Below are 19,946 nucleotides of genomic sequence, written 5' to 3'. Positions count from 1 at the left end.
TTACATAAAATTGTGTACAGTTTGTAGCAGATGGGTTCTGGCAATATCTTCACTTTGCTATTGTCAATTATTTTTCCAGATGGAGTATATCACTTGTAATCTCTTTTTTCCGCCTAGAGACATAAGCTATCACCTCTCCCTGCAATACGGCCTTGGTGGTTTCCCAATAAAGAATAGGATTATTATTATGATCCTGGTTAATGCGGGCATATTCTTTCCATTTACTCGGCAAATAGTCCTGAAATTTGGCATCATGGTAAAGATAAGCCAGAGATGGAGATTTCCCACCTATTGACAGATGTGATATGCCACCTATATTCAACCACATCGGGGCATGATTGGAAATTGCATGGGGACCTATTTCAGAGCCCACCACCTTGGAAAAATAATCCTTGCTCACCAATAAGTAGTATCAAACATGATTTTGAACCATGTGCCCTTGAGACATGTATAAAGTTCTCCTCCAACGGATGAAGAACTCTCCAAACATCTATTAGATTAAAGTGATTGCAGAGATATGGAAGACCACGCATAGGATCAAAGCACGAGATGGGTCAGGCAGGTTGCCCGTCAACAGAACTATTAAAAACTAAGTTAAAGTCTCCACCAATCAAAATTGGTAAGTGAGAATATGTTAAGAGAAACTGCAATATCTTATTGAAAAAAAGCTTGTGAGTAGGTGTTAGGAGCATATATATTGCCTAAAAATCTGCTTACCAAAACTTTCTATGACCAGGAATAACTATCTACCTTCTGTATTTGTAAGAGTCATGTACAGTGAACAAAAGATTTATGAAAAAGTATGGCTACCCCGACTTCCTGCTTAATAGAAGAGGCAGAAAAAAAAAATATTACCCACCCATTGCTTCTACAGTTTAAGATGTTCCACGTCAGAGAGTTTCATCTCCAGAGCATGGCTATATCTACATGAAATCTACGCATCGCTTGTAACACCTTGTAATGCTTAACAACTGAACCTATTCCACAGACATTCCAAGTAAAGCATCTGAGATTAACCATTTGGCCCAACAAAGAAAACAATATAATTGCAGTAATATAAAATGCATTTTTGCAGGCGACAGATCACCCAGCCTAGACCCATTACTCCCAAGAAACAATGAATATAAGGAATCAAATTCTGCCTGAACTGTATTTGTTCCCCATGCCAGATATAAAAACATTTTTCCATCAGTTTCCCCTTGAAAAACCCCAGGTAAAGTATATAATGGGCCAAGGAAAAAAAAAAAAAACCACACACAAACCTTACAATCCATCTGCCATCCCAGACAGAAAAAAAATTATCCACAATGGATAACTCATTTGGGCCATGGGGGCCTTCCTCACAAATCTTCTAGTATAAATGAAAAAACAAGCAAGCAAACAAATCACAGTATTAGATTGCAATGAGAAAATAACCAATAGAATGCTACAGAGAAAAAAAAAAAAAAAGTATGCCATGGAAAACAGTTACATCAGCCAGAGTTTGTAAAAAAAAGTGGTTGCCTCTTCAACTGAATTAAAAAGCATTTTTTCCTTTATGAAGAACTTAAAATTTTTCTGGAAAAAGTAGTGTTGATTTAATATGTAACTTTCAGTTGAGAGCAAATAGGAGTGAATGCTTTTCTCCTCAATGCCACAGCAGCCAAGTAATCTTGAAAGATAAAAACTTTTGCGCCTTAATTTTAGTTCCCCTAAGCAGCGGTATATGCTCTCAGAATCTCAATTTTATGTGCGAAGTTTAGAACCCTAAGAATCACTCCAAGGTCTAGAATTAGCACTATCGCCAGTGATCAGAGGCCCTAAATGATGTATAGTATGCCATGTTTTTCATCCAGTTGCAGAGATTGTTTAAGCCATGACTCCAAGCAAGTTCCCAAAGAATTTTCTGACACAGATTCAGGGATTCCCACTACTCAAATTATTTCTTCTTGACCTATTTTTAAAGTCATCTACTTTTAACTGGAGCAAACTGCATTGTTTCTTCATTTGCACCATGTTGGTTTGCATAGTGGCCATTGCATCCTCAACGTCAGAAATGCACTGCTCTGCTGTCTGCAATTGCTGATGAATTGTTGCAAGCTGTGAACTCACCCCTGAAAGCTCTATGGAGATTAAGGTAAAATTTCCCTTCCAGAGCAGTGAGCAATGCCACAGCGACTTCAGTGACCGTCGGGTCTGGGCAGTCAGAAGCAGGGCTAAGCTCCGGTGTGTCAGCCATTTTGGGATCGCTCCCTTTTACTTTCTCCTTCCTGGTCAATTTTGTCGCCATGGTAAGAAAAGAGTCACATATAAAAATATCGGGTTGATCACCAATGTAAGGAGATACTGATTCTTGTAAAATTTTTCAGGTTGGAGTTCTAGGCTTGCTGCAAAATTGAGTCAAGAAAGGTGGCCCTAGGATAGATCAGTTAGAGTGTCTTCTCACAGCATCACATGACCTCCTGGAAATATTTATAAATCGCCTTTCAGTTAAAAATTTTTAAACTCCCAAAGCAATATGCAATTAAAATAAAAAATAAACACACAATAATTAACACAAAGGAAAAAAAAATCAAAATCTATATACTGCCCACTATTTGCTGAATGTCATACCCGTCCCTCCTGCTCATCAATATCCTTAATTCCCCTATCAGCCAAGTTTTCAACTTCCTCTGAAATTTAACTAGATAACATTCTTCCTGTATTTAAAATGTCCATTGGTGTCAAGTGTAATGATCTCACCCACATGTATGATGGATGATTATTTGGCTTTGGGGAATTTTTAGTCCTCTGAAAAAGAATGGACAATAGATAGTAGCTTGCTATTAGTTAGATAAGGAAATGAGATAGCTGCTTAAATTCATTACTTTAATATGGTATCTATGGCAATAAATGGGTAAGATTTCTCGAGATGGTAAACATAGGATGACAAAAATATTCCTTCTGTAAACTAGTTATGTAGGGGTGAACCCTGAATTTTCATTGACTGTACACGCGGGACAAAATGGATTTGTGTTCTGTTTTTCTCTGCACTCTGTGTGCAGAGATGGACTTTTCTGATTGGCAACATAGATGCCTAGCTTATCTGTTCTATAAAGACAGACCATTTACAGAGTCACCTGCAAATAAAGATGATTATTCTCCATACACACAGAGAAAACATAAGGACAAAGTAAGGCTTATGCATGTGGAAACACAGATATCCCTGGGCTCCCAGAACATGATGGCCAAGCTCCCACTGTCTTTCCTCCCTGCTATTTTAAGGGCTTAGATATACATTATTCAGTAACCTAATGCATATGAAAGTAGGTCCAGAATTAGAGGTGTGATTGGTTCCTTTTTCCCCGCTTCAAACAGCTGCTTTGCCCACTCTAGTGGGTCACATTCAGGCCAGTGTAACATTACACAGGGGCCCATGGCTGACATCTAGTTAACTCTTCTGTTGCAGACTGGCTGGCTTGTTACTAAGCTCAAAAAAGTTGGCAGATCTTCTTGAACATTTAAAAAAAAAAAAAAGGATATTCTCCAAGTACAAATCTCTCAGTCCCTTCCTTTATTCAGCCTCGTCGTGATCCAGCATCGCCAGAGGCCACAGCCCAGCACTGAAGTTTCCCTTCCCTGCTACAGCTTAGCCTAGGGCTAAACCTGCCTTGTTCCCTTCATGAGACAAGGTGAGCCCCCACCTGGCTAAGCAAAGTGCTGAGAAAAGTGGTACGTGTTTCCCAGCAGAGGCTACTTACATTACAAACCTTATTGCACAGACCTGAGAATCTGACGCAGTGGTGAGATTTGGGGTTCTTTCCTAGCTTTTATCAGTGGGAAATTAGGCTATTTAGCTACTTTTGGATGCAAATCCAGGCTAATATGATATGTTATTGCGTTATTGATTTTCTAGTATCTAAGTACATTCCCTTTTGTACTATTTTCTAGTAACAAATCCCTTTTCCCTGAATCACTAAGGTATTGCGACAACTCCTGATATAAACTATATCCCCAATAAAATAATATTTATTATCTAAGAGAAAAGGCCTTGTGTAATTCTCTAATTCTTAGATTGCTGGTAAAAAGATATAGTAAGGAGATAAAGCTGAGGCCATAATCCCTACAGTTATATACTAAAGGTGTGATTATGCAGTTTACAAACCTACAGTTACACAACACAGATAAATAAAGACAAGTAAACTTACTGCCTGGGCTTGTTTTATAAAATCAAGGATGTCTTCTTTCAAAGCTTGATGGATTTTTGCTGGCCCTTTATCATCCCACAGACATACTGCATGGACATCCCTAAAACATAAGTTTAGTTAGCTTGTAAATCTCTGAAGAGAGAAATTTATAAAAATATAAGTTTTCCAGCATGTTTTAAAAAAAAAATTTTTAAATTGTGTTTTGTTTCCTTGTTTGCATTGACTCATATGGCACTCTGGGAGGACAACAGAAAAACTGAAAATAAAATCTATATATATTCACACACCTTAAAATCTAAATTTCTAAAACGAGTCAGAGCAAAATAAATAGAACTAAAAAAACAACAATTAATGGCCAGTCCTGTGGCTCTGCTACAGTGTTTTAGACTCTCCTTTCTAGGACTGGTGGGGTATAGGTAAATTGGGAAGGTGATACACTTAAATCCCAGGAAGAGAGAAGGATTAATTAGCTGGGACACACACTGTTGACATACTGGCACTGAACAAAGGCCAATTTTGATTAAGCTGGATGCCCAAAGGAGCAGGAGAAAACTACGGTACTGGGCCAAACAAAAGGGCATAGGCACCAATACTTGACAAAAGCATGAAATGTCCAGTCAACAGCTTACCAATCACAACTGGAAATTCAAACTTGCCAAGTAGCATCAATATTGCCACTCCAGCACAAGCAACTATAGAGGTCAAGAAGCATTTCAGTCTCCTGAAAGCTTTCTACTGCTGCCTATTCATTAGCAGTGAATGCTAAAAACCAAGAGGGTACAAGAGACAGAAGCATTAGCACTTTAGTGAACTCATAACTCCTTCCTTTGAGGGGCAACACAATGCTGCACTAAACAGTGTGAGTGTGCACAGCAGAGGTGTGGGGGGAGAAACACAAGAGGAAGGCCAGCCTACATGGAAAAGGGGTGAAAGGAGAGCAAAAATGCAAAGTGGGAAGGAGATACTGAGCAGAGGAGTGGGGAAGAGTGCAAGAGAAGTAAAAGAGCCACAGATCCAAGGAGCAAAGGAGGAAAGAATATAGCGAGAAGAATCTCTGATTACTTGGAACCTTTGGGTTCTGCTCGCACAGATTAATTGTAAGGGAGAAAGGGTACTGAGAGTAGGAAATTCACACAGTATTTTTAGCTGCCAGTACCCATCTATCAATCCTGTCACCCTGGAGCAGGGGTCCCCAAACTTTCCAAGGGAAGAGCCATATAGGACATTTCAGCAAGGGTCCTCCTCAGATTTTGCTGAGTCAGGATGGGTGGAGGGAGGAAGGGCTAGAGCCCCTCAAGAGCTGTTTGCTGGCAACGGTTTGGGTTGGGGCACCAAGCCTGGCCCTTGTCCTGTATATTCAGCAGGATACTTGACTAAAGTTATCTGGCTGCTTTTAAGTGTCTATCCTGATCCTGAAAAGTTTTAGGTTTGGGGTGACAGATGCAGTGTCCGTGGGGGTTGCGCCACTGCTCTTTAAGATTACGGTGAGTGGGAGGGTCTGGCAGCAGCCACATATTCATTACATATTGAATAGGGGAATGGGTGTTTTGAGGGAGCACCCGTGGACAGCAGGGCAATGTTACCATTTAGGAGGGGATGAAAAGTGGGGGATTGCACGGTCCAACATGTCTATCAATTACATTTGGAGGAGGGCAGAGAGAGAAGCGGGTCACAGACTTTTACTTTCCCCCTCCCCCCACTTCACTGGGTATCTTTAAAAAGATACCCTGTTATGTAGGAAGCTATCCAGCCACACAAGGCTGGATAAATTTAGACATCTTTGAAGCAGGTCTAGAGTTATTCAGTTAGTTTAGCAAAGAGAACTGAAAATCAGTAGATTAGCCAGATAATTTTACACATCCACAAAATGACTTTATCCAGCTAAATTTTAACCAGATAACTTATTTGGCTAAAATCTAGCCAATTAAGGTCTGAATATGGCAAACCTTGCCATATAAAAAATTGAGGAGTGTAGGAAAAATGATATAGTCCTTACAAATTTATAGTCTTCACATCTTTATTCAAAAGATACTCCTCAGTCTTAAATAGGTAAGTTGATACAATCCCATCCCTGCAGGGCAGACCAAGCTCCTTCTGCTGTTGCTACTGTGAGCCGGATGACATTCAACCAAATGCCGGTCGGCCAGCCCTTGAGCCATAATTTGAGGGCCCTTGACCTGGAGGCACAGGTCTGCAGAACTTTCTGTTCCCTACCTCTGCATACATTGTGGCCAATCAGTGCTTAGAAGAGCGGTATGCCTCTCCTATCCCTTCCCTAGGAGAAACGGTTTCCAATTACTTTTGCTAGGGAAAGCTTTCTCTCTCTGCTGCAGAAGATCTAGAATCAATGTTTATTGCTGCAGGGATGTTGCATGAGATGTTCTTCATCTCCCTCCTCCAGACTCTTGTTTAGCTCTTCCTTGAGCAGTCAATAGCATAGGAAAAGAGAAGGGAATAAAAGCAAGTTTGCTTACCGTAAATGGTGTTTCCGTAGATAGCAGGATGAATTAGCCATGCTGTCATGGGAACTGCCAATCAGTGCCCGGGAGGCGGAGCTTAAGTAGCAGAGTGTAGATTTTTGTATCCTCTGCGGATGCGCGTGAGTTCCCGCGCAGGAAGTAACAGATTCTCCTCAGTCTGTAATTAAGCTTGAGCGCAGCTATGATAAATGTGACTACCAGGGAGGTGGGTGAGTCAGCATGGCTAATTCATCTTGCTATCTACGGAAACACCATTTACGGTAAGCAAACTTGCTTATTCCCGTCAATAGCAGGGCTGAATTAGTCAAAATGGCTCCCATCTTTTCTACAAACTTTGAGTAAGAAAGATCCTCCAGGGGAGAATACGGTTCAGCTGGTTGTTCAGGTGTATCTGAAGGGTATCCTGTGGATGAGGAATGTGAAGATTGTGACAATACTGATTCACTCTTTGAGCAGTGGGAATGCGCTGGCGAGGAGGGTTGCGGTCATGTGGGAACCAGTGCTGGTCCCACCGGGAACAACTGTGGCTGTTCTGTCGGTTGCAGAGGACCCGATTTTTCTTCTGGCGGCAAAATGAAAGACAACTAACGTCTCAAAGAATCCTGCAAGGGACTGCGAGAGATCCCAAAAAGCTTTCTGCGTTTGTGGTGGCATGGACGGGCGTTCCCGAGACGTGTCCAATGGTAGTGGGTTATCCGGTGACTGTATTGGCTGGCCAGATTGCGGGGTGTGAGGTCTTTCATTGATATGCTCAGTTACTGACTTATTCCGTCCTGAAGAATCCCTGTCAGAGGATCTTGAGAGGGAACAAGACGAAATGGAAGAGGAAATAGGTATTACTCGGATCTCTGATCGACCTGAGCTGACTGCATGACTGGATGACGAAGGTGATGAATGATGACCAGAATGCTCTGAGGAGCGATGTCGTTTATGTTCGTGCTTATGTCTGGAGGAGGACGAATAACTTTCCCTATTATGCCTCGACCTCTTTCGAGTATGGGAATGTGCACTATCTGTCGTAGAATCCCTACCGGATGTGAAGCGTTTAGAAGACGTGCGACTTCTGCCCGTCGAGTATTGTCCTTTATGGCTCGATCTGGGCTGTACGTGTTGTATGAGCTGTCCACTGACATGAGTCAGCCCTGTACGGCGTTTGGACTCCTGCCGTGAAGTGCTCGGTATTGGCTCTTTGTCATGCGGCGCTGGTCTACTCGGCGCCAGCCCCGGTGTCAAGTGTTCCGTTGTTGGTATGATCAGCGCCCATGCCAGTCCTGGCGCCCGCCCTTCCGGCGCCGATTCCGGCACCCTCTGTGCCGGTTCCTTTGTCTTCGGCGCCGGTTCTGGTGTCTGGGGTATCTGCGCTTTCAGCTTGAACGACGGCTCCGGGTTCGTCGGCGCTGATTTCGATGCAGTTAGCAACGGCTCCGGCCTCTTCAGGCCTGTTGAGCGGTGCTTCCTTCTCAACTCCCCGTGCGCTGGCCGGGTCTTGCGCTCTGTACGCGCTTCTGACCTGTGCGCCGTTGGATCCTGGTGCGTTCGTGCATGCTCAGGGGATCTCCGGCGCCGTCTTTTCCGGACTAATGGTGAGAGTTCCCTCGGACCTGTGCACCCTACTACGGGGGTTTTTGTGTCCTTACCTCCGGTCCCGGAGGTCTGCTGGCCACAGCAGGAGTCTCTTCTTTTCTGTGGTGGCGGCCTTGACTGCTGACCCAAGGAGGAATGAGTCGTCGACGGCCTGTTTGTCAATTTAAGTTCCATCATTCGATAGGCCCTGTGACGCCGGGCTCGCGGGGACATTTGTCCGCAAAACTCACAGTCTGACTGGCTGTGGTCCGGTCCCAGACAGCGGTAACATCGATCATGCCCGGTGACGGACATGATCTTACTGCAGGGACATGTTTGAAACCCAAAGGTTTCTTTGACATTTTCTTCGCCAAAAAGAGAAGTGGTGTGAGGAGAATAGAGCTCCGCGTGCGCGCCCGAGTGCGGAAAAACAGACTGAGGAAAATCTGTTACTTCCTGTGCGGGAACTCACGCGCAGCCGCAGAGGATACAAAAATCTACACTCTGCTACTTAAGCTCCGCCTCCCGGGCACTGATTGGTAGTTCCCATGACAGCATGACTAATTCAGCCCTGCTATCGACTGGGAAAAAACAAATCCTACTCATCTTCCTCAATCCTGGAATAGTAACTGCTGCTAGAGTTTGACAGAGATGGATTCTGTACCTTCCTGCCTTAGAGCACTGTCTATTATTACAGCTGTAGGGAAAGTGTAGGGGTTCCTTCATATTGTTTACTTCCCAGACAGAGCACAGGATGAGGAGAAGGAAGACAGCAAGTATTTAAGGACAGGCGAGAGATTTAGCACAAGCTCAGGAGGTGTGGAAAGGAAAGAGCCAGTAGAAGAGGGGAAAAGGAAAATAAGGGAGCGAGAGAGAGAACACACACAGGAGCAGCAGAAGGATGGAGCATACATGAAAGGAAAGATCAGAGTACAGCAGATGAAGAACTGTTCACCTTCAACAGGCGTTCTCTGAAGACAGTAGATCATCAGTCAAACATGTGGATCATATAATCATGTTCTGTGCCAGACAGATTCTTCAAGAGCTTTCTGGAAAAGGCAAAAGCCATCCACTCCCATGGCTCCCCTCAGTTCTTTATATTAGCTTTGACTTGAGAAAGGGCTCTCCAAAAGAGAGGTGGGAAGGACTGCATGACTGCTGTCTTCATCAGAGAACTTCTGTTACAAGTAAACAGCTTTGTTTTCGCTGAAAACAAGCAGTTTACCGAATTATAAATGTGGGATTCCCTAGTTAAGAGTTGTCTTCAACAAAAAAAAAGAACCAGAAGAACAACCAGAACCATTAAGAGGTGGGAATAATTTTTTGCTGGAAAAACACTGATTTTGCACAGGAAAGGCTAAAAAAAACAAAAAAAATCATACAAATGGGCCACTGGAGAGATGGAGTTGGGCTCTATCCTTCAAAGAGACCATGGAAAATGAATAGTTCAGATGTATTATCCTGATGGGAGGCTGTGTCCAGACAACAATGTGATGTGAATGTTTGGAGCGAATGTCACCTCATAGCCTTGTAAATCTCCTCATTGGAGGTAGATCTTGGATGGGTGACTAACATCATCATTGCCCTAAAATATCTTTCAAAAGGTCAAGCCTTCCTGGATGCAGCAGGAGGAAATGCAATCTATCCAATCAGAAATGTATATTTTGTAACCATACTACCAGGTATGAAAGGGTCTAAAGGAACATTGAGTGAACTCACTCCTTCTCATGAAGCTCCTCAAGGAGATGATGAAATATCAAGGACTCCCTGAACCCCATTACATGGGAAAAACCTACATCCTGGACAGGAGAAATTCCATCCTTCCTTCTAGGTCTTCCAGAACAAAGGATGTAAAGTAACACCTCACCATCTCGGACAGCTAGGCCACCAACTGCAGAGGGTCACTGTGCATTGAAGGTGAGGGGAAACATCCTTCTCTGATACCCATTATGGACTTGTCCTCACTTGGACCCGCAGTGGCTGGGAAGCTCGGTGGAGAATGCACTTAGGCGTGGGATACACTTAGTGCCAATGCGTTTTGAGAAATGGCTCAGTCTAACTCCATTGGCACTGGCAAGGATTCTCTTCACGCCAAGGCTCTACTTTCCATTGTCAATGACTGCTTACTTCTCAGCACCTAGGGACTTTGCACAAAGGAAACTGACTACACCTTAGCTGGTGCAGGTATATTCCATGGCAATATAACTGAAGGCACCCTGGATAGTGACAAGACTGGAACATCTAGAAAGTACAGACTACCTGGTACCATTGCAGCTCTTCACAGAATGGAGGACAATGTTATCTGCACCAAAAAGAGTTCCTCACAGAGATGAACAAAGGCATTCTTTTTAGCATCATAATATTATGGTCCAGGCCCATGCAGCACTAGTAAATGGCATGGGTATCTGCAATGAACATGCAGCACCCACCCATGCAGGTCTTAAACCCACTAATAGAGGCCTTCTTGGATTTAGATTTTTCCATCTTGAAAATCTCTTAACTTCCTTACTCTTTTTTTTTTTTTGTAAGAGGTAGGACTTGAATTCTTTTTTGTGCCACTGTCTCTGCAGCCCCTGAAAAGTGATTTAACTCCCAAAAGCAGCAAACACCACCCAAGTTAGGGAGACAGAGCAGGCATCTGTTCATGTGGTACATTACATGAAGAATGACAGAGGTTCACAAAGCAGCCAAATGCGCATGAACTCAAAGTTAGACCCGTATCGGAGCTGTTGGATGATATCACCTGTTTTGTATGGTTGTTTTAGTCCTGCTTGTCAGAGAATATGCTGGGTCATAAAAAAAAAAAAAAAAACAAAACCAAAAAAAACCAGTGCTAAGAGTTTCTTTTTAAAATCAAATATTTCTAACATGAAACTATAGTTGAAAAATGGCATCTTCTTTCAACTATTCACTACTTGAGCGAACCCTTAATCGCTTAAGTAGTGAATATTGTATAGATATAGGGAACCTATTGTATAGTTTACCCTCAGTGAGTATTATCTTCTTTCAACTGCCATTTGAATTAAAAAGAGTAAGCAAAGTAGCCAGCATCTACACCAAAGAAGGTCAAAGCAGAAAGCTGTTTATACAAAAAAGTTTACTGTTTTCTTCACTGAAGATGTGAGAAAAAAATAAAATAAAAAATACACTATTTTATGTAGCTTATTTTTCTATATTTGGCATTTTTCACACAATAAGGAGGGCAATTTTCAAGTTTTTATGCAGGTAAACCCACATAAAAATGGGGTTTGAAAAATGGTCAGCGGACAAAAATACTTGCACTATGAAACATTTACCATTGGGGAAAATGAGCAGAGTTAGGTCAGGGAAGGAAAAGCATGCTTAGGTATTTTCTTCCTCTCCTTGGGTACTTTAATGCAAGTACTATATTGTAAGAAGTATGTGCATTCCCATGCCAGCTCACATTTTCAAAAGGAAAACCACATGGAATTTCCCTTTGAAAGAAGCTTACATGTCCCTCTAAGTAGTTTCAAAACTGTCCCCGACAATAACATGGTATTATTGTGTACAGTTATGTAGCCAAATGTCAGTTAGTTGAAAATTAAGGTTAGCTAAAGTGAAATGTGGCTTTCAGTGAATCTTTAAGGTGTTGGAGGTTACGGAGTGAGCAACAGCAGCAAATAGCTTTCATTTGTCTTTTCCTATTCACTGTTCAAGTACTTTCAAGTAGCAAAAATGTGCACTTCTGTGAGCTGTCCCACCATACACAACTTCAATAATAACCATCTATAGGAGCTCCCTTACAGCATATCCCTTTGCTGAGCATAAAGGATGCCAAGCTGTATCAGCCAAGAAGTCTCCAACCTTGAAATATTAATCAAAGGGGCAAATAGGGCCATGACTTATTTAAATGAACTAGCTGAACATCCTAAAAATACAGTAGCAAGCATATTAGGTTGGATAGTATACCAACACTTCTCTTTGTGGTGTAGTATTTAACTGTCAAATATTCGGGACAGTGTAAAGCAAGTTTACTTACTTGTAGGTTCTGTGTAGACAGCAGGATGAATTAACCATAACACCTGGATGACATCTGACTGTGCCAAACAGACCAATCTCTCATAGCTTAGTAAAATTTACTGAGCATGGGCGGGAGTTCCAGCATGCACTACCTCATGAGCTCCTCAGTTTTTTGCAAAGCTTAAGCATAGCAAGGTAGTCTATTCTCCAGGGAGACTGGAAATAGTTAATTCATCCTGCTGTTTACAGGTAAGCAAACTTGCTTTTTTCTGCCACAAGCAGGGATGAATTAGATATGATACATGGGTAATCCTAAACTGAGGGTTTAACAGCAGAGCAATTACTGAAGACGCAACCTGGTTCCACCAGTGGCAAGTGGATTACTTGGTAAATAGGCTATACAAAATTGCTCGCCCAAGGCTGTTGCCTTTTGACATTTGTCTAGAAAGGAGTGAGATGTGAAGGTGTACACAGATGACCAAATCACAACTTTGCAACTGTATTCAATGGAAGCAATCTCGAGGTGAGCCACTGAAGCCATCATGGCTCTCACCTGATAAGCCTTGACAGAGCCTGTAATTTGCAAGCTAGCCAGTGCATAACCGTATGCAATACAGTCCGCTAGCCAACTGAATAGAGTTCTCTTGGCTACTGCCACTCCCAATCATGGTCAAAGGATACAGACAGTTGAGAAGCTTAACAAGGACCCCAAGTCCTTCTCAAATATGTTTGAGTCTCTTATAGTCCAAGGAGTGAAGAGTTTTTTTCTCCTTTATGTGCATATGGTCTCAGAAAGAAAGTAGGCAGCATGATAATTTGGTTAATGTGAAAGGCCACCTGCACTTTTGGAAGGAACTTAGGATGAGTGTGTAGAACCAACCTATCATGGAAGAATTGATGGTACGGTGAATAGGAGACCAGTGCTTCTAGTTCATTGACTTTTTCGAGCAGAAATAACACCTACAAAAAACACCACTTTCCTAGTGAGAAACTGCAAACTCGCCTACTCAAGAGGTTCAAATGGAGACTTCATGGAGGCACCAAGAAGTGCTACAGTAAGGTCCCAAGGCACTGCCAGTTTACTAACTGGAAGCTTGGCATGACTTTCATAAGCTTGAAAACTAAAGGGTATATAGAGATTGGAGTTCTTTCCATCTGACAGTAATATGCTGCAGTAGTGCAAAGATAAAAAAAACTTTCACTGATGTACTAAGATCTGAAGATGAAAAGGAAGAACTAATACTACAGTAGATTCCTTGGGCTACAGAAAAGGCATCCAGACTACTGGAATGTTACCAGGATGAGAACCTCTTCCACTTGAAGTTGTAAGATCTTCTGGTTGAAGGCTTCCTGGCCAAAATCAGAACATCTTTCTCTCCCTTAGGGAGAAGTAAAGAAGAGATTACAGAGTGCTCAATATCTATGCCAAGAGGGCAGATTTGGATGGTAGGGCCTGCCGTTCTCTTGAGTGATAAAAAGTAGGAGATGTTCCAAATGGGATTGGAGACTATACTAACACCCAGAAGAGATATGGAAACCACACTTGCCATGGCCAGGCTAGTGCAATGAGGATCAACCATGCACAATCCTAAAGGATTTTCTGAATTGCTATTGCAATTAAAGGAACTGGCAGATAAGCATGCAGAAGACACTGGTTTAGCATAAAGAAGTGTTGGGAGCCGAAATGCATTTGCTTGCAAAAAACTCTGACCTTTTTGTTGCTTTCTGAAGTAAATTGTTCAATCTCTGGGGACAGCCAACGATTGACCTTTCTGCTACTCTTTGATACAAGGACCAATCGTGCAGAAGAAGTACTCTGTTGAAATGGTCCACTAGTGTATTTTGAACCCCTAGAAGATAAGCCACCTGTAGGTGGGCCCCTTAATGAAAAGCCCTTGACCAAATCCTAACAGCCTCCTGGCAGATGTATAAGCCTGTACACTTCCCTGTTTACATACAACATTGCCACTCAATTGTCAGTCTGAATCAAAATTCTTTTTCCCATCAAAAGATGAGAGAAAATGGCACACAGTCCCAGCAGATTTATCTGAAGCTGACTCTCACATTGAAGGACTATACTTTTGTGTCTGTGCCACATTGCTATAAGCTTCCCACCCCTGGTGGAATCATCAGTGGAGAGAGTCACCTGATGAGAGGCCCGTACTTGGGACTGTTAGTTTCAACCACCACCACAGGAATACTTTCATTCTGGAGGTGAAGATTATTAGACTGGGTAATGCTCGACTTAGCTGGTCCTACTGACTTTGAAGACCCTACTGCAGGCATCTGTAGTGGAAGCTACATGCACCGCAGTTGCCATGTGACCAAGGAACCGAAACTACGTGTCAGATTTTGCTGCCTCTGAAAGGGAGTCTTCATTAGACCCCTTGTCTGTGAAGAAAGCTCACTTTTGAACAAAATCCATCCATGCTCCTATGAACTGAATCCTCTGAACCAGAGTAAGCCTAGACTTGGCAAAGCTGACCAGGAGTCCAAGGAACTGATGGAGTCAAAGACTTCATAAGGGACTCTAGAAACCTTGATGGGGCAGGCCCGCCACTAGCCAATCATCCAGATAGGTAAATATGCTGACACCCAATCAAAGTTGCACTGCTATCATCATTAGGCATTTCATGAATACCCTTGGGGCCACAGACTGGCCAAAGAGCAGCACTTTTTTTTTTTTTTTACTAGTAAGGCACATTCTTCACCACAAATCTGAGAACTTCCTACAAGACAAATAAATGGGGATGTTCGCATATTCATACATGAAATCTAGGGCACACATCCAATCCCCCAGTTGAACAAAAAGGGAGGATTGTTTGAAAAGAGTTCATTTTTAATTTCTCTTCAATCAGCAGCTTGTGCAATCTTTGTAAATCCAGAATGAGTCTTAACTTTCTCACTTTCATAAAAAAGTGAGGAAATACCAGGAGTAGAATCCCTGGCCAATCTCCTGGAAAGGTATTAGCTCAATCACCTTCTGCAAGAGGAGCAACTTAATCTTCCCAGCTACAGCTGGATGTGAAGACAGATGTAAACTGAAGGCTTAAAAATACTGGGTCAGGAGGTGTGGGATTGTGAGCTTAGCCCCTGAAAGTGTATGCAGGGGTTAACTCTACTTCCCTTTTCCCGGGCTACACTGGAGGCAGCAGAATTGTGCAAGCTTCCTCCTGCCCCTAACTGAGACAGGAAATCTGTCTGACAAACAACCTGCTCCAGACATGCCTGCCCCAGGAATAGATCTCAAACTGTAGCAACCCGAAACTGCTCATTGCTTACTTCCTCTTGCACTTAGTCAGCTAGTTCAACACATCTTAAACTGCTTCAATGTCCAGTCTTATAACTTTTCCCCTCCTGGCCTGCTAGCTTACTCGTAGTCAGCATAAAGGCAAGGAAAGGACATTTATGGTATGACGCTATAACATCCAATGAATGATGTGTTTGCAAGGACCCAATGATGTTATGACAAATCTGCATGCCATGCTATTCGATGGAATTATGTACAATAAAAGGAGCCCCGGGGAAGGAGGAGGAGAGATGAGCTTCCCGGGGACACGCTTCACCACGAATCCTGCCTGATGTGTCTTCATTACAACAAGGAGGAAACAGAAGCAGAACCCATACGCCACAATCTGGATGATCTTCCGCCACTCCAGAGGGAAGGATTGGACCCTTCCCCTCCCACCGGTGAAGGCAGGGAGTCAAGGTTTGAGATTCATCCAAAACTGGATCCTGACCGACTGACTGCTGAGAAGCCTTTGCGTGACACCTCTCTGACATTGCCTAGCAGGGAGCTGCTTTTATTGCAGAGCAGGAGGGGCCTGATGATGTTGATAAGAGCTGAAGGAATGTCTCTAAAAGAAGAGATTCTTATATGAGAAAAACTGATATCTGGCCAGAGGAGGCTGGTCTCCTCATCCAACTGAGGACTGTTGAGATTGATGCTCATTAATTTTATCCACTGTCTCCTTAACTTTGCCCCCAGATTGTCTTCAGTGCAGGAGACATGATCCATGCAAGACGATCATAAACATCTTCATGAAGGCTGCTAACTCACAATCATTCCAGTCTTCATGCCCACTGGCTGCTACTGAAGTTCTAGCTATAGTACGAAATGCTTCCTAGACCAAGCAGGTCAGATGTTTCTCACACTCTTCCACACATCCTCTACTTCCTTACAAATATCAGCCTGCTTAAGATCTAACAAGTCTGTCACGGGCTAAAACTTAATACATTCATGTAGGTACTGCACCATATGCAACTGGTAGGCCTCAAATCTAGGAGCTTAAAATGGAACTCTGGAACACTTTCTTGCCAAAACTTATTTAGGAGTTTTAGATCTTTCCCCAGGGGTGTAATAGAGTACTCTCAAGTTCTCTTGGCCCGCTTAAGATCCAACTACCACCACAGAGTGTCAAAGAAGTTGGACTACTCCAAGCCCAGGGGCAACATATGCACTCTGTACTTTTAAGTCAAGCTTAAAAGCCACTAGCAGGTACAAAGTGGGAGTGCCACATCCTTGTCTGGAGGTCCTGAAGTAGCTTGTGCATCGGAAATCACTACCGAATTCGCTGGCAGTTGTAGGAACTGCATAGCCCAAAGACAATCATCCTTGGGTCTGCCTCCTTACGTTTAGCACCTTCCAAGTTTATTCAGGTACTTAGAGGTCTTCAAGAGGAGACGTATCCCATGAAAAGTCAGATAAGAGATCCTCCTCTATTCCCAACTCCAATAATGAAAATGACCACCAAGGCAAAGCTTTCTGTTACCTCAGAGAACATAGCCCAACTGGACCATGGCTCCCTCTTCATCCTCAGACTCATGATGGTTCTCCCCCAGAGGTAGTAAATCCTTTCTGGATTGTTGTGGGCTTAGGGCTACAGTTGGTAACTTTTGTAGCGAGGAACACACTAGTGTCAAACTGGGCAGGGCTCCACTATGTAGAAACACTTCCTCTATCTTGAATAGGAGAGGTTCCAATCTCCCTTTTCTTAGACATCAATGAAGAAAATAAATTCTTCACCATTTCTGTTAACTAATTGACGTATTAAGATGCCTTCTGGGCCTGAGTTAGAGGAGATACATCCTCTTCAAAAACCTATATACATTCACCTCATTCTGCTGCAATACTGCCAAATTACTCAGCTCCACAGATGGAACAGCCACCAACTCCAAGGTGCTCCATACCAAATGCATTCTGAAAAGTCTTTCATATTTGGCCTTTGCAGAAGTTTTCTGTGCCTGGTCTAGACTGGCACATTCCTTAATGGCATTGTGGCTCACTGCATTAATGTTGCTGAAGATGGCACTACCTCAGATCTCCGTACTGAGTGTGCCAATGACACCTTAGTTGGTTGCTCTATGCTGACACCCAGATGGTGCCCTAGTAGGACTGGGTCTAGGTAGACTAGGCAAACTGGCACAATGCAAACTCTCTGCACCATGAAAGATGATGGCACTTATGTCATGGCCCCATTTTTCCCTGTCGCAGAAGACCCTGCCCAAGTGTTGACTTCTGCTTCTTAAGCTCTGATAGGGCCCTGCCCAAACACAGATCTCACTTAAGACAACTCCTCAATGCCTCCACATGTTCCAAAGAGCTTTGTTCAATCTCCCTGACCTGTGGCAGATCCAGTAATAAATGCCACAGGGAAAGAGAAGCCTTTCTGACAGAGCGGGAAATACTGTGTGAGGAACCCCAACTTGACTCCACTTGCCAGAAGCCCAATGGCATTCCCCCAGGAGGGGGAATGGCCAATATCCAGGCTCATGCCGGTGCTTACCCTTAAATGATTTTCCAAAGTTCCGCATTTTCTATGTCCAAAACAGTTGCACCCTAGGAGACATACAAAGACAATTGCAGCAATTCTCAATATCACGATCCGTGCCCAGGCACTAATATATTTCATGGACATCCGTTATGGACACCCAATGTTCACAGATGAACTAGAAACTACTAATATTTTTGGCCTCTGGCTTCTCCCACAACTTTACTCCTACTTTTACTTTTTTTGTACCACTTAAATGTGCCATTGAGGGTCTGTCAAGGCAACATTAATTTAACAAAGCTGAGAGAATTAGGCAAAGTCAAAACTATCTCAAGAGCAAGAGATCACATGCCCGTGCAATAGCGCAGAAAAAATTATACGGGGGGGGCTCACGAGGTAGTGTGGAAACTCTCATACATGCTCAATAAAATTTTGCCGAGCTAAAGTATGAGAGATGGGTCTATTCAGAACAGTCAAATAATGTCACCCACGTGTCACGGTTAATTCAGCTCTTTGTTAACAGAGATATCCCATTATCCTAGAATCTGAATGTATTTAAAAAAAACAAAAAAAAAAAAAACAACTTACGAAAAGAGATCGAACCACTGTTGTTTTGTGACTGACTCCTGGCGTAAAAGCTTCAAAACAATAGGTCGCATGAAATCCCATTTGTCTTCAAACTGAAGGGATCCTTTATTCTTTAAAAAAAAAAAAAAAAAAAGAAAGAATTGAACAAGTTAATTATGTGAAAGTGCATACCAAGTGAAAAGAATCTTTACATTAGTCAATCAAGAAGCCAATGATTTTATTCATTCATTTTCTGCCAATCTTACTTCAAATTTTAAACACAAAGGAACCAGGTTGTTGGATAAAGTTTAACAATTAAAGTATAATGTGGTAATGTGAACTCTGTTTCATAGCAACAGCAAAATCTGCATAATCAAATCATAAAAATTCCCAAACAGTAGTGCAAAAACCAAGTTAAAAGGATAGTATCTTAGATGAGTATATCTAGGCCTTCAAAACACTAAAATAGCCCATAAAGGGAATTTCAATACACACTACATATAGCTTATAATATTTTGAATCATGTATCTGAACAACTTCGGCATCCTCTGTTTAAAGTAAAATCTATTTCAAATTTATTCATGTGCCTATTTGTAAACCGTTGTGATGGTATATCACTAAAAGACGGTATAGAAAAGTTTTTAAATAAATAAATAGAAATTTCTGTCCATTCTGTTTGGTCCCATATTTTTTTAAATGTTATTGAAAGGATTACTTTAAATATATAAGCAGCTGAAATTTATCTCCTCTGTAAGCAGTGGGGTGAACATGAGCCCCTTGTACTGTGGCATAGTTGATGTTGCCTTGTGGGCCGAGCCCACAAGGCCTACGATGGCAGCTGGAGAACACACTTGGACACGGGCCAGACTAGAGCTTCATCTGTACTAGCCACCTCCCCCATGGGCTGAACAAAGGAATGAGGGAACAAAGATAGAATCCAGAGACAGGCCAAGAGTCAGAGCTGGCAGAGGAAAGACAGTCAAAGTTCAGGTGGAAAGCAAGGAATAGGTTTAAGTCCAAAGCAGAGATGAGAACAGAGAAAGGACAAGACAGACAAGAGACAAAGGAAGAAGACAGGACCAATCGGACATAGCAAGGCAAGACTGAGGACAAGGAAGGGAGACAAGGCGAGGCAAGGATTCAGAGAGCAACACAAACTGCAAAGGTAGGAGACCTTTGCTGAGGCGCTGCCGGTAGTCTGAGGCTGCCTTTTATATCCAGAGCAGGTGATGTCAGAGTGTGCTGAAATCTGGTTTCCCACCACTGGCCCTTTAAGATGTGCTGAACGCACCTAGGGAGGTTGTCAGCAGGGACCAAAAGCGTAGCGGTATTGGAAAGAGCATCTGAGCTAGGGCCTTCTTGTGCAGGATCAGGGGTGAGTGCTGCTGTTTGCAGGGGCTGCTACCAAACCACGAACA

The 19,946-nt window shown here is 42.8% G+C and overlaps 1 protein-coding gene across 3 annotated transcripts in view; it reads right to left on the bottom strand.

Annotated features, from left to right (window-relative positions):
- CUL5 (cullin 5) overlaps positions 1-19,946 on the bottom strand; it is a 281,644-nt gene that overhangs the window by 223,192 nt on the left and 38,506 nt on the right. For 2 of the 3 annotated variants that reach the window (XM_029602461.1, XM_029602459.1), the window contains exons 2-3: positions 18,550-18,659; positions 4,167-4,266 (exon numbers count right to left, since the gene is read on the bottom strand). In XM_029602461.1, coding sequence (XP_029458321.1) covers positions 4,167-4,266; positions 18,550-18,659 — 210 coding nt within the window. The remainder of the gene's footprint in view (positions 1-4,166; positions 4,267-18,549; positions 18,660-19,946) is intronic. The other variant, XM_029602460.1, reaches the window with a different exon arrangement.

The sequence above is a fragment of the Rhinatrema bivittatum genome, chromosome 5 (genome assembly GCF_901001135.1).
Source record: "Rhinatrema bivittatum chromosome 5, aRhiBiv1.1, whole genome shotgun sequence".
NCBI classification, from domain to species: domain Eukaryota; kingdom Metazoa; phylum Chordata; class Amphibia; order Gymnophiona; family Rhinatrematidae; genus Rhinatrema; species Rhinatrema bivittatum.
The sequence above is the reverse complement of the archived record's forward strand: the minus strand, read 5'-3'. Positions and strand labels throughout refer to the sequence as shown.